This window comes from Pyrgilauda ruficollis, unplaced genomic scaffold, assembly GCF_017590135.1.
Source record: "Pyrgilauda ruficollis isolate IOZ18807 unplaced genomic scaffold, ASM1759013v1 scaffold36, whole genome shotgun sequence".
Taxonomy (NCBI): Eukaryota; Metazoa; Chordata; class Aves; order Passeriformes; family Passeridae; genus Pyrgilauda; species Pyrgilauda ruficollis.
This window is the reverse complement of record NW_024525045.1, coordinates 2,821,982-2,836,432: the sequence shown is the minus strand read 5'-3', so window position 1 is coordinate 2,836,432 and position 14,451 is coordinate 2,821,982. Positions and strand designations below refer to the sequence as shown.

General features: G+C 37.9%; 2 protein-coding genes across 5 annotated transcripts in view; both read left to right on the top strand.

Moving 5' to 3' along the window:
• Positions 1–10,583, top strand: part of PLS1 (plastin 1) — a 43,010-nt gene extending 32,427 nt beyond the window's left edge. Inside the window, exons 11-16 of the mRNA XM_041475819.1 lie at positions 3,905–3,983; positions 5,041–5,155; positions 5,874–6,007; positions 6,902–7,025; positions 9,078–9,202; positions 9,657–10,583. Coding sequence (XP_041331753.1) covers positions 3,905–3,983; positions 5,041–5,155; positions 5,874–6,007; positions 6,902–7,025; positions 9,078–9,202; positions 9,657–9,792 — 713 coding nt within the window. The 3' untranslated portion in view covers positions 9,793–10,583. The remainder of the gene's footprint in view (positions 1–3,904; positions 3,984–5,040; positions 5,156–5,873; positions 6,008–6,901; positions 7,026–9,077; positions 9,203–9,656) is intronic.
• A 964-nt stretch (positions 10,584–11,547) lies between these two features.
• TRPC1 (transient receptor potential cation channel subfamily C member 1) overlaps positions 11,548–14,451 on the top strand; it is a 24,892-nt gene continuing 21,988 nt past the window's right edge. For 3 of the 4 annotated variants that reach the window (XM_041475765.1, XM_041475766.1, XM_041475764.1), the window contains exons 1-2: positions 11,594–11,877; positions 13,120–13,274. In XM_041475765.1, the coding sequence (XP_041331699.1) occupies positions 11,742–11,877; positions 13,120–13,274 (291 nt within the window). In that variant the 5' untranslated portion in view covers positions 11,594–11,741. Of the gene's footprint in view, positions 11,878–13,119; positions 13,275–14,451 lie in introns of all 4 variants that reach the window. The other variant, XM_041475763.1, reaches the window with a different exon arrangement.

The window sequence follows — 14,451 nt, the reverse complement described above, 5'->3', positions numbered from 1 at the left end:
TGAAGGAAAGGTCTGCTCTTCCTCTGCTTTAGTTTTGTTAGAAACGTCCACTCTTGGAAATGTATACAGGAGCTGTGTGGAGGTAGAATATGTTCAGTTCAGCTTCCCTGCTCTGAAGATAAAATTGCTGGTGTGATTTGAAATACTGAAAACTTGGTTAAATTTCCATTTCAATAGCATGGGAAAAAAACCAGTTGAATTAGTTTCTGGACTTTCCTGAAACATTTAGATGGAGATGAAAGTCTCAGCCAGTTTAAAAAGTTACAATCAACTGAATGCTAGACTATGATTTTGTAATTATAAATACAGGCCAAATTTAACTTACTATTTACAGTATATATTTTAGAGATGGATAATCATGCCAATGTTATCTATTCGAAGAAATAATAATAATTCCCGTGGTGTCAAGTAGATCTAAACCATCAAAATGGTTATTTCAGCCCAAAGACAACATTGTTAATTTTTTTTTCTGTTAATGTATTTTTTGTTTTCCATTAAGTCCTGTGTTTATATTGATGTTTTCTCAAGCTAGTGATATAAAATATGACATTGATTTTTTTATAGTTTCATCATAGATTGTCTGTTGAAATCTGACTCATAATTTATAATGCTTTCCTGTTTTGCTTCATGAAATGCAGATTTGACCCCTCCTAATGTAGGTACTGTATTTAGTACTTTTCTGTACTCCATAAAAGTGTTTATTCTGCAATTTTTCGTTCTTTTTTCTCCCTATTGTTTAATCATCTCTGTCCTTTTCTGGTTGATTTTTTGCATTGTTCTTACATTTTTCTATTGTTTTAATATGCCATCATAAGTAAAAGAGAAAGAAAAAACCCCACAGCATATAAAATGAGGGCAAGAGTTGCAGTAAGTCAAATGCCATACAGGTATTTTGGAGGCTTTAGCCAGTAGGGGCTTTCCATGAACCAAGATGCCAAGCTGTAGGCCTGTGTGGGTGAGTAGAGCTTCCTGAAAGTTTTCATTTTCCTGCATAAATTCTATCTTTTTAAGGACTGTCCCACCTGATCAGCATGGTGTGGCTGTCCTCTTCAGTTTAGGACAGTTAATGCTGTGCATAAACTGACATCTGCCCTGATAATAAGTCTGGTGATGTGCAATGAATTATGGAGAGCATGTCTCTCAGGAATACTGACATAGCAAAATGAACATTTGATATTGTGTGGGGGTGGAGAGGGCAGTCCTGAGCTCTGTTATTGCACCACGTTTGCTGCTGATCCAAGGAGCCCCTTGCTTGTGGGGAAAGCAGCAGTTTGGAGTCAAAGTCACGAAGAAAGCTGAGTTCTTGGGGAGAGGAAGAGGAGGGACTGTGTCCACCCACTTTTCCTCCAGTGTAGATGTTCTGTGCTGTTGCTTAGATTACTGGCAGCCTTCATGGCTGTCACCACAAGAGGGTTAGGTGCTCCCACTCAGGCTGGTTGAACTTGGGCTGCAGCTGTATCGTGAGCTCAGTTGTGTTCAGAGATAATCTTAGATTTATTCGGAGCTCTTTGGATTCTTGGTCCCCTCCCTATGGCTACTCTCCACTCAGTTCCACAGTGTAATGATCTCAAAAAAGAGATGGCAATAAATATAAAGGATACTACCAAATTTGCTCCTCTCTCTTTTGTGTAGCTCTGCCCCCTTTCTGCAGTTTTCCAATGATTTTGGCTATCTGCTGCACCACTCAGCAGAAGATATGCTCCTGATAGGATCACAAGGTATATTTTGAATAAAAGAATAGAGAGAAAAAATTGGTCATTTCTCAGCCATCTGGAAAACTTATGAACACTCCTGTACTGCATGATGAAGGGATTTGTTTAGAGTGGCATATTAAATATAATATGCTGGGTTTAGATCCTGGACCCCAAAAGGGTCCTGCCCAGCTTGCATGCTCTTGCTCCTGCTTGGCTACTTTGGATTCTCCTGACAATGTTGAGCAAGCATTTTAAAATCCTCAGTCTGAGTGCAGTTGCTGAGAATCTGTTTTTGTGGCTACACTGTTTACTAAGAGTTCACTAAATAACCTTGGTACTGTCTTTGTAATGGAAAAGTGTTCCTAAAAGCACTTTGCAGTCAGTATTTTAGGCATTGCAAATCAACTCAAAGCTCAGTAACCATAAAATCATTTAAAAAAGCACAAGGCACTTGCTTCAAAATCCTATAATCTCAAAGATATTCTTTATAAACTTAAATTATATATCATTCTTCATTTATGATTGTTTTTTTAAATGGAAAAACTGATATTTTTAATAAATTTGTCACAAAGTGTTATTGTTATCTTAAATTTTAATATGACAAGAAATATGTGAAACAAAGCTCTCTGATGATGTTGTGGAAGAGGATTTTTCTTTGTTTCTTCAGTGTTTTTTCACTGTTTCATCAGTGGCTCTGTGGTTGTTTTTACAAGTAAATATTTGAAACAAGCACTAATTTGAATTGCATATGAAAAAAATAATAATTTAGGAAATGTATCAGTAAGATGAATGTCAACTATTTCATAATAATTGGAAAGGAAAGAACCTGGTAAGGTGGCTGAAACTTTAAAGATAAAATTTACTCTGTTAAAAACTGTAAACCACAGCTGAAATTTCTGATGTCCAGAGCTTTTTGTGTAAAAGGGTAAGAGACCTAGATTAAAATGGTAGTTTCTGTCTAAAAATCAATATTCTTACATAGGTCTAGGCATGAAAATATAATGTTAAAGAGATTTTCTTTCTGGTCTAATGATAAATACATGTTTATGCAGTAGCTTCATTTTTACAAAATGATTCATTATTCCCTAGTCAGCCTAGAACTGCAGTACTAAATGAGGCAGTTTTCATGCTATATAGATCTCATCATTGAATGAAACTTCAAACATGATATTGTTGCCTTCTAAGGAGAAAACAGCAGAGAAAAATCTTTCTTACGTACTTGTGCTTCAGTCTGGAGAAATCTGCTCTTTCATTGTTTGGAGAGGCTTTCTCCCTCCTCAGTGTCTTCACTGTTTTCTTAACTGTGGATTATCAACCCAGGGGAACAAAGTGATGAGCTTATTCCAAGCTCACATATTCAGGTTAAATATTTTCTCAAATGCTGCTCGTTGATGCAAGAGACAACAGCTTATGCAGCACTGATTCACGTGTAGATGGCCACAGAGATGTTAAAATTTAGGTAGTGTCGTATGTAGAAAATTAATGAGTTATTGCAAGCTGTAACTTTATAGAGAGTTAGGTTAGAACTCATGATTGCAGTAATAAAAGCAATCTATGTCAGGAAAATGAAGGTTGGGATTTACTTCCTAATGAATTTTCTGCAGTTCTTGTAGGTAGAATTGCTGGTTAAAGCTATGAGGATAACTGGCCCCTTCGGCAGTATAAATAGCTTCACAAAGTTAACCAATACAACACTGCCTCTCCCTATTTTCATTGCAAAGAACTCAAAAAAATGAAATCTGTTGCTTTGGGGAGGACCTTTGCAAATTAATACTGTCAAATTCTGTGAGAGGAGAGTGGAGTTGTAGTGCCTCGTGCATTAGTACTGACTTTTAATGAGAAAATGTTATTTCTCTCAAAGTGAGAAATGCAATTTCCATTCATTTTTGTTTCAGGAAATTATTATTAATCACCTCCATGATATGTTGATTATGTGAAATATAACAAAAAATTATTCCTGTATTTTATCAAATTGTATTTACTCAGATCAATGTAGTCTAATAATACTACTCCCTGTAGTCCCCCTGCCCTGTGCCTAGAACTGACTCTGAATTGGATAGGATTGCCTTGTAGTATAGACTGTTGTTTGGGAAATTATGAACTCTTTTTGGGGTGGAAGGGGGATGGTGAAGGATATGAGAAGCATTTAAACATTGCTTATTAAAGTGTTTTCCCCAATAACTTATATAGAATTGTATTTGTCACCATAGGAGAAAGTAAAGAAGAAAGGACTTTCAGAAACTGGATGAATTCACTGGGTGTGAGCCCATATGTTAATCATTTATACAGGTAAGGTTTTTTTAAAAAGAATGATTTGACTTCCCATGGGTGACAGAGGAAGAAAGAAGGAAAAAAGAGGGGGAAATTGTATTTCTACCAGAATAGTGATTTCCGGGTTTTCTCTTCAAAACTGGTCTGTAGGACCACATTAAACAATATATGACTCGAATATTCTAGTCATAATCTAGATAGACTAGAAAACTTAAGAAGGTTTAAATCTTCCCCCCCTCTCACACTTGTATGTTGAATTACGTTTGCTTAAAAGTTGAGATAACTGTGTTTTATGATGTATAATTTTTATTTTTTCAGTAGACTGTAAGAAGCTCTGCAGTGTAGTATTCCCTCAGATGAAAGGCTTTATAACAAGTTTTTAGATGCTTCTGGCCACTTTCAGATTGTGCCAGAAGTTGATTCAAATTCTGACAATAAAAGATGAGATTGAGAGAGCAAGTGGGAACACCTGCTTGTATGTATATTTACTAATTGGTTTCATTATTTCAATTTTCTGATCTCTGTAAAGTGATCTGTAGGTAGCTTAATGTGGAGAATTTCATTTATTAAGTAGCTGATGGGAATTATCATTCATTATGCAACATATATTGGGAAAATAATACTTTCCCTACTATTCTTCTTTTGCAAGGTAAGTTCATTGGTTTTGATTATACTTTAGCAAAATACATCTGTAGGCATCTGCAGATAACGCATGAGTATTTAACATTTGGGAAAGTCCTTAGAGAATTAAAACTAGATCAATAAATTAAAACTCTTTTAGCAGCTGTTTTGTCTATGCCTGCCTTATGAAAGTAATTATTTAATGGAAGCCAGACTGAGATTGCCTCAGTAAGATTTGTGAAACTAATGAAATTAAATGCAGAATTTGGTGTATATAATTGCAGGAATCAAGCAATGGACTGTAGGCCAGTTTCTTTACAGAACAGCACCAGTTTTTATTTAAGTCTCTGGAAATTTTCAGCAACTTACTTACACTGTGAGAAGTCTCAAGTACTTACTTTCATTGTCAATCTGTGCTTTTGTGCTGAAACCCATTGTTTTGCTCTTGGTTTAGTGATCTTTCTGATGCTTTAATCATCTTCCAACTGTACGACATGACGCGTGTTCCGGTTGACTGGAGCCACGTCAACAAACCTCCTTACTCCCTGCTCGGTGGCAACATGAAAAAGGTGGGGATGCTCTGGGAGGCAGCCCAGCTTCACTGGCTCCCTTTGTGCTCACAGCAGTCTGTGTTGTTGAGATTTCAGTGCTACTGAGACAGTCCTGGGAGAATAAAAAGGAAGATCTATTTTTCAGATGTTATCCCAAAGAATAAATAGCAGTTATAGCACATATCACCTTAGTTTCTAAATGGGGCACCTTTTAGCAATATTTAATTTATGGCCTGATTTGGCTCTATAAGTGAAAGCTTCAGGCCTGACATTGGCTGTTGTTGCGGGATGCTCCTATACTGTGGGGCATTTTCTCCCAGAGCAGTTTTATATGCTGCCCAGAGGATTTGGGCAAGACATGCAGAATCCAAGCTTTCATCCAGTTTTGTGGTTGTTGTGAAGCCTGAAATGTAGAGGATAAAAATTACTGCCTGTTTAAGAAGAACACATTTCAATATCTTTCAAAGTATAATTTTGATATAAATATATTTCATTCACTACCTTAGTGGAAACTTGGTTTTCTCAAATGTGGAAAAAATTATCTTACATAATTGCATCTATAGTAAAAACTGTGTTATTTTAATCACAGTGTAGCTAGACTGGAAATCTTTTCTAGCTTCAGAGCTCACTGTAGGTAACACTAAGCCAAAGTAATTTAAAATACACATAGATTATGTGTCTGTATTGCAGAAATATTAATATGTTTACATTATTTGCACACAAAATTTATTTTTAGATTGAGAATTGCAATTATGCAGTAGAACTTGGGAAGACAAAAGCCAAATTCTCGTTGGTTGGTATTGCTGGACACGATCTAAATGAAGGTAATCCAACTCTGACTTTGGCTTTGGTATGGCAGCTGATGAGGAGGTAAGTTAGGCAGTGTATGATAGATGTGTAAATATGTGTCTGTGCATGTATGTCTGTAAATCAAGGCAAATTAAGGGTAATGTTCAGATCATCCACTTAGTATTGTAGAGAGAAATCTCTAAATATCCCTGTTCTCAAAGATAAAATTGTATATGTGTTTTGTAATTTTTCATACTGTGCAGTGATTGAAAACACAATTTATAGTGACAATTAAAACCTTATAAACTAGAAACTGTGACTAAGATTATAAATCCTGCAGCAAGTAAAAAGACCTCAGCTTATTTAATGTTGATTCCATGTATCTTTCTGTAAGTAGAGAGTAATTTAAATATTTGTAAAAGCCAAGGAAGTGGTGATAGATACACTATAGAAGTTAAAAGGGTAAAAAATTGTAGGCCATCACAGCTATAGTTACATAAGTAGCATCAAATCAAAATCTTGCTACTGTATTGAGCAGGAAAAATTATTATGAAGTGATTTGATTAAGGAGTGTTTTATTGCAAATGTTTTCCTCAAATTAGTTTTCTTAGATCTATCCCAAAACACTTAGTGGTTTTTGTTCTCAGACTGCTGTGATTCAGTTTTTTCTCTTCTGGGGTGGTAGGGAGTCATATAACCTTAGGAAGTATAATTTATTATGATGTACTGAGTAAAACAAATGCATGAAGATGTTACAGTGAATATTATGAGGTTTGGGATTTTATTTTATTATTTTATGCAGTAACCACTGAAAAAGTGATTTCAAGTACTATACAGTTTGTAAGGTAAGGAAAAGTATGAAGAGTACTTAGCATTGTTACTGTGATGAAGTAATATTTTACATTTGCTTATAGCTTTTTAAGAAAAGTTGAGTTCTGCCACTCATTTTAACTTGGGCTCTTTTCTTTATTGAAGGTATACTTTGAATGTACTATCTGACCTTGGAGAGGGTGAAAAAGTAAATGACGAAATTATTATTAAGTGGGTGAATCAGACACTTGCAAAAGCAAATAAGAAAACTTCAATTACAAGTTTCAAGGTAATGAATTTTATTTACTTTTCTTTCCATATATAATAAAACCTGGGATTTTTAACCTGATCTGTTCATTATTTGGCTTTAACAGTGGTTCTCCCATCCGCTAGCAGAATTGTTTATGGAAATATTTCTGACAGTCTTTGACTCTTCAAAAGTATTTTGAATACATATTGACAAATAAAAGAACTTATAGTAGCTGCAGTAAGATGCAAAACAAAAAGCCCAAAAACAAACAGAAGAAGAACTTTAAACTTTCAAAGTGGTTTCTGTCTGAAGTTACCAGTCTTTGGGCCTGGCATGTCGTATATTTTCCAAGTTTTTGGATATAGGCGCTTTCATGCTTGTACAAGCCAGAAAAACGATTTTGGAAATACCGGGGGCAGATGACCGCTTCTCCTAGGAGCCGGTTAAAAGGATGTTCTCTCGTGTGGCAGAGCCGGGAGAGGGAGCCCAGGGTAAGCAGCGACACCTTGTGTCGTCCTTGCCGCTGCTGATGTGCAGCAGGCCGGGGGAAAACGGGAGCTGTTCCCTTCAGCATAAAAGAACACATTGATAAAGGAAGCTTTCCTTTCACGTTATTTAAGTGCTCAAAACAAAAGAAGCCATATGTGTGTCAGGTGTGTTATTCTGTGTGAAACTCTTGCTCTAGAAATGGCTGATTAATAATTGCACACAAATGTAACATTCTTGTACAGGTTCATTTTATAACCTGAAACAGTTATGTTTATATTTATAAATAAATATTTGAGAGTTCACTATGTTATGAATTTTAATTAGGTAAGCATTATTAATCAAAAATTTAAGTAAAAATACTTAATTTTCACTTTAGAAGGTAACTCGGGTCTTCGTTTTCTTATGAGATGTTGTTGCTTCTCTTACTTCTACATAAATTGTTACAATGGTGCTAATAATCTTATCATTGGTGTAATTAAACAAGTTGAAAGTATCACAAGAATCTGTCCCAATATCTTGCCTTTGGTATGCCTGTATCTTTGGGGGTGCATTAGTTGTGTTTTTAAGGTCATTCAGATGATGTTTTTAAAATAATTCAACTGATGGTTGACTAATAAAGATAAGGAGGAAGTGATGTAAAGTGACACTATTCAGTATTAGTTTTTTTTACTGCTAATTTTTGACAACATTTACATAAATACTATCTTTCACTATTTGGGTTTTGGGGTTACTATGTCAAGCAGACCATAGAGAATGCAGAAGTGCCTTAGAGAATGCAGAAGTGCCTTATATTTCACTGTGGACAGTAAAAGCCAAGTTCTATTGTATTGCCATTAGTTCAAACAGTAAAAATTATAAAGCTGTATCTTATGGTCTTGGGGACTCCATGCATTTAATGCCTTGAAGCAGAATTATGAGTATTTTTAGATGTATAATTAGTGATAGGTCTGTGGGACTTCCCTGAACTGGCAGTGCTAGTTCTGACCTGGTGACAGAGGCAGCTGTGTCCTGTGGCTGTGCTCAGCCGCTGCAGTGCCTGTGCTTGCTTTGGCATCTGCAGCTCCTGCTCTGCCCGGACAGTCGGGATGGAATGATTGCAGCAACAGGCCTTGCTCTTTTAAGAATCTCTCTGTATTAAACATGAAACACAGACTGCTCACATTAGCTCAGAATACCATCTGAGTTGAAATATTATAGAAAGAGTGAGCCATAAACTGCTGGAGAAAATAGTTCCATGGCAAGAGAACAAGGAAAATATATGTCTGGGGGCCTGGAAGGATCTTTTTGTTGTTTGAAAGTCTGGTCCTTGAACTTCTGTCAAAATCCTTTTCCTTTCTTAGGGCTTAAAGAGGGAAGTTTGATTAAATAAATGTAAACCATTTGTGCAATAATGATACCAGCACAGTGAACATTATAATATTGATTGCAGAAAAGAACATTAGAGTTCATAAAGTGTAAAGGAAAACCTTCACACTATGAAGTAAGAAAACAGGCTTCTGTCTTTCAGTATGCATGCAAGATGTGCTGTAGGGTTTTTTGCATTTTGAAAATGGAATAATCAAAGCAGATTCGTTAAACTAAACCTGAGTCTTTTTCTTTTAGGACAGATCAATTAGCACTGGCTTACCTGTCCTAGATTTAATAGATGCCATTGCACCAAAAGCAGTTCGTCCAGAAATGGTCAAGAGAGAAGACCTTTCTTACCAAGACAAATTGAACAATGCCAAGTAAGTTTTAAATGAATGCTTCATATTTTCCTGCAGGAAATGCATGAATTCACAGTGTAATGCATTATTTACTGATTTTTTAGGAGAAAGATAACACTAATATTAATTGATTTTTTAAAAATAGAATATAAGTTCTAATATTAATTTCTCTAGTGTATCTAAAATATGAAGTCAAATTCACAGCTGATATGACCTACCACCACTGCACTGTAATTGGTTTCTTAATAGTTTGTCAAACCTCATACTGGTTTTGACCAAAATAAATGCTTTGATAACCAGTAGTAAAACATCTGCCAGTACATGCTTTCTTCACAATAATTTCCATTTTCTAGTAGAGCCTAAGGACTGTTAAATAGGCATATCCTGCTATTGAAATCTAGTTTTGTTGTTGTGAATTTTGACATATTAGTAGAAGCCAGAAAAATAACAGTATTTTTTTCTCTTGTTTTCCAAGGTATGCCATTTCAGTTGCTCGAAAAATTGGTGCTCGTATTTATGCTCTCCCAGATGATCTGGTTGAAGTGAAGCCAAAAATGGTGATGACAGTGTTTGCATGTTTGATGGGAAGAGGACTGAACAGAATAAAATAATGCAGACATGTAATATAACTTTCTGCCATGTTAAGCACAATGAATGCCTCGCAGTTTACAGAATTCTGAAACTTAGTATGAGAAAAATTGTATGCACAAATATCAATTATCTTTTAATAAGGTGTTTATATTAGTTAATTTTCTTCAGTTTCATAACACATGAATTATTTATGGCTAATACCGTTTTCAGAACATGTTCATTAACAAATTAACATCATAGATTTGTATTGCTTGGAAAAACCCATATGAATCAAGCTTCATTTGTATTAGTTTCCATAGCACTGTGAGAATCTGCATTGTTATACATATGTTGTTTCAGGACCAATTACGAAACACTGTTTGATTTTTGTGGGTGTTACTTATATGTAGTCATACAAGTCTCAAGGTGCATTCCAGTCCTGTTGGATTGGACTCCAAACTGCACAGAAATTATCATCCTTGCCTTATTCTTGGAGAGCTTAACTCTTGTTGGAGCCAGTAAGAGTCCTGTCATTGACTTAAGAGCAAGTAAAGGCCTATGATAATGTCTGGTAACTAATGAATACTGATTAAACTGATGACACTTTTTTGTGGGAATTATCTTTAAATATATGTAGTAGTTTTGTTCTGTTACTTAGCAGAAACTTTTGCAAACCATGTTGTATGAAAAACCAGCAATAGAAAGCAGAAATGTCCTGTGATTATTAGGTCTGCATATGTGCTAAGTTTTGCAGTTGGACTAAACAGCTGTTGGTTGAGTTTTTTTAACCTTTTCATAAAATATTGTATTAAGAAAACAATAAAGAGCTGGCAAGTCCACTATGGAATTTCTCATTACTGTATTGCATTTCCTTATATATCATTCCTTTGATTTTTCTAAAGTGTGTATCCTATGTGCAGAGGTTTGATGTAGAAAGATCAGTGCATTGTCTGGATGAAATTAAATCTGTGGTTTTTTCTTAGTAATTTTAAAGTAATTATTTGTACTCCTTTTTCATCAGCTGTAAATTTCACTTATCAAGCTTGAGCTGTACATTTAATGAAGTTGTTACCAAAAGCCAAACAATAAGAAAATAGATCAAAATTAAAGACATTATTTTTTAAAGTATGAAGCTTTTACTTTCTCTCAGGTCCTGAAGCCAGTCCTCATTGTGGCAGAACAGGAGAATCCTGATGAGCAAGCAGTTGGACTAAGTTTTACATCTTCATTATCTTGCACACAATATAGCAATACTAAGGGATGCATCCCTCCAGTTTCTATTAGATAATGGGATAACAGAGACTGAAGGGAATTAAATTCTTGGATTTGAAGCCATTAGCCTCTGCCTATTTACTGGTTTGCATTGTTGGGACAAGACTTGATTTACTTGGTTTCTATTCCCAGTCCAGATGATGACAGAGGTTTGTACAGGATTTGAGTTCTCGTGACACTCAGTCCAAGTCCTCATTCAGGAGAAGCTAAATGGAGACTAAGTTAGTCTCTATACTGTAAGAATAAATGATCTCTTATTAAATTATAGAATCCTTAGGTACTGTATTTACCTACCAGACACTTGGTACCTTACTCCATAAAGGCCACTATTTCCTGTTTTATAAACTATTACTGTAAGTGTCTAGAATTACTTCAGAGTTGCTTTGAGGAAATTTTCATAGGCAACCCTCTGATGCTGTGATGAGCAGGGCCGTAGTTAGTGTAGCAGCTGGGAGAAAACAGACTTAAGAGCAAACGCAGCCCTGAGGCCGCCCAGGAGCTGCTGCGGTCCCTCACGGGCAGCCTGCGGCCCCCTGCGCGGCGGTGGGGAGGGGCAGGGCCCGCCCTGCCTTGTCGGCCCCGCCCGGCCCTGCCCTGCCCTGCCCGCCCGCCAGAGGTGACCCTGCCGGGGCCGCTGCCCCGCTCGCCAGCGGTGCCGAGGGGCAGCGGCGGCGCCGCGACACCGCCCCGCCCGGGTCCGCATGGGCCTGGCGGAGCCATGGCCGCCCTGTACCAGAGCGCGGACCCGTCCGCCTCGGCCTCGCCCAACAAGCTGCTGGCGCTGAAGGATGTGCGGCAGGTGAAGGAGGAGACTACGCTGGACGAGAAGCTTTTCCTGCTGGCCTGCGACAAAGGTGCCCGCCCCGCCGCCCGGGCCGGCCCGGCCCCCCCGAGGTCTCGGCCGCTCGCTCCGAGGGCCGGAGCCGTGGCCGGGTGTCAGCCCTGCGCTGTCCTCCCCTCGGCCGGGCTGCGGTCCCGCCGTGCGGCTGCCATGGGGCACCGCTGGGTCCGGGCCCGCCGCCTCCCGCTGGCCCTGGGCGGGAAGGGAGGCGCGGGGCCGGCTCCTGCCGCGTTCGTGAGGGCATTCGGTTTGTGTGGGAGGAATCTGGGAGGTTTTCGCTGTTAAAAGTCTCTGAGTAGAGAGCTGCTGTAAAATTGGGGCTTATCTAGACATCCCCAGGATAAGCGACACCGGTGTCCTGCGATTTGCACCGCTGGTGGCGGATGGGAAGAGATTTTTCTTTCTAAAATATGCTGATTGCTTTAAGCCTATATTTAGTTGCCTTTGAGTCGAAACGTGGCCTTAAATCAAACTGATCTTAAAGGGTCTGAAACGCTGGGCTCCAGGGTATGCTTTTAATGATGCGCTGCGCGGCTTTGCGAGCCTGGGGCGCAGGCAGGGCTGCAGGAGCTGCGGTGTTGGCGCGCAGAGCTGCGCGCCCGCCCGAGCTCAGGTGAACTCGCAGCCACACGGGTGTTCCTGCAGTGGCATTTGCCACCGAGCTTAGCGATTTTGCTCTGGGACGCTCGGTGGTGCGATGCCTTGCATCTGCACAGCCCCTGCAGTCTGTCCTCAGCATCAGAGGAAGCCATGGCTTTCTCTCTTTAGCTATAGACAGAGGTTCAGAGAGCTAAAAAGCTGCATAACAAAAAAAGTAACAAAACCCAGTTATCTGTATAACAGTTGGTTCAGCACTCTTGGTATGTATTTTACTGTATTCTACATAAACTTCTGTAAGTAGTCTGTCACTGAGATCTGTCTTGGTCATGGTCTTTTGTGTTGTGAAGTAATTTGTTACCCTAGAGACAGTTTTGGAAAGCACCCGTGCTTTTGTGTGTGGTTATTTTTAGGACTCAAACTAAAGGGGTGGATTGAAGTACATGTCCAGTGCTCTCCAGAAGAGAGGTCTCCTGAAATATCTTTAGTTTTCTCCCTGAGAATGCTTATCTGCCTTGACTTCTTACTTGTCTGATCCACTCAGTTAATGTTGTTAACTGTGGACTAGTGCCTTATTTGATGGTAACTGGTACTCAAAATGATCACATGCTTTCATTGCTTTATAATATGAAGTGATATCCCTGCCTTATTTCTGCAGGTGACTATTACATGGTTAAAAAACTCTTAGAGGAAAACAGCTCAGGTGAAATGAACATAAATTGTGTGGATGTGCTTGGACGAAATGCTGTTACTATAACGATTGAAAATGAAAACTTGGACATACTACAGCTGCTTTTGGATTATGGCTGCCAGGTATCCAACCTGTTATTAAAAATGTTCCATGTAGTCATAAGTTTTCTTTGTTAATCTGTCAGAATTTGGACATAAATGTAGTCTGCCTTGCAGTAAATTTCCAGTAAATTGGAAAAAGTAATTGTGAAAGTGGTTTCTTGTCACAAGATGACTTTTCTAGTGGAATTTTGTTGGCATGGCACATGTATAAGTAACATTTTCTATGATGTTAGCAAGTTTGAGTTTTATTTTAAATGTTATTCCTGCTGCTGATATAATGCATATATTATCCCCAAGGAAAACAAACAAACAAACAAACAAACCATTGTTTGAGTGCCTAATATTAAAAAAGTGTAAAATGCAAAAATCCTTTTGGCTGTAGAGTATATTAACTTTTTAAATGGTAACACAGAAAAATTCACATTATATTGGTTGATTTTAAGGCAAACATGCATTTCTGTGGTGCTTACTTGTTAAACTTGATCTGTGCTTTATGGCAGGGCAGTTTCCTACCAACAAGACTTCCTTAAATGAATGCAGCATCTCTGGTACTGGTGGGAAAGGTGAAGCTATAGTGAATTAAATATGTAAGACAGGGAAAAGTGGCATCTTTTGTTACATTGTTTGATATTGGGCATGAATAAAACCACAAGCTTTTCCGTACCTTAATTAGTGGCAGCAATAAAAACTGTGTCTTTTTCTTTTATTTTTTTTAAGTAAAATTCCAAATTTTTGGAAATGAATCAAGAAGAATAATATCATCTGTAGGGAAAATGAAAAGATGCTTATCTCAGCGTAATAGAAGGTGCAGAAGTGGTTGGTTACCAGCCAAGAAGGAAAAAGCTTATTTTCCTAGCTGTACCCCAGAATTACAGGTGCAAGGCTGAAGTATCCCATATGCCTGAGCTGTGCTACACTAATATTTGCTTTTAATCTGTCTAATAGACCTGGTAAACTTGGTCTTTAAACTTAACTTGTTAAGTCTTCTGCATCATCTTTGCTGGAAAGTGATTTATTCAATTGATTCTCTTCCGTTGGTGCAGTGATGCAAGTTGTCACTTATGCTCTGTGAACTCCTGCAGTGGCAACCTGAATTTGTATCCTGATCATATGCCTGGTGATAATACAGAACATCATTTTAGTTCTTTAAAATTAAATTTTAAAAATATATTTTAAAAATGCAGTTTGGCTTGAGTTT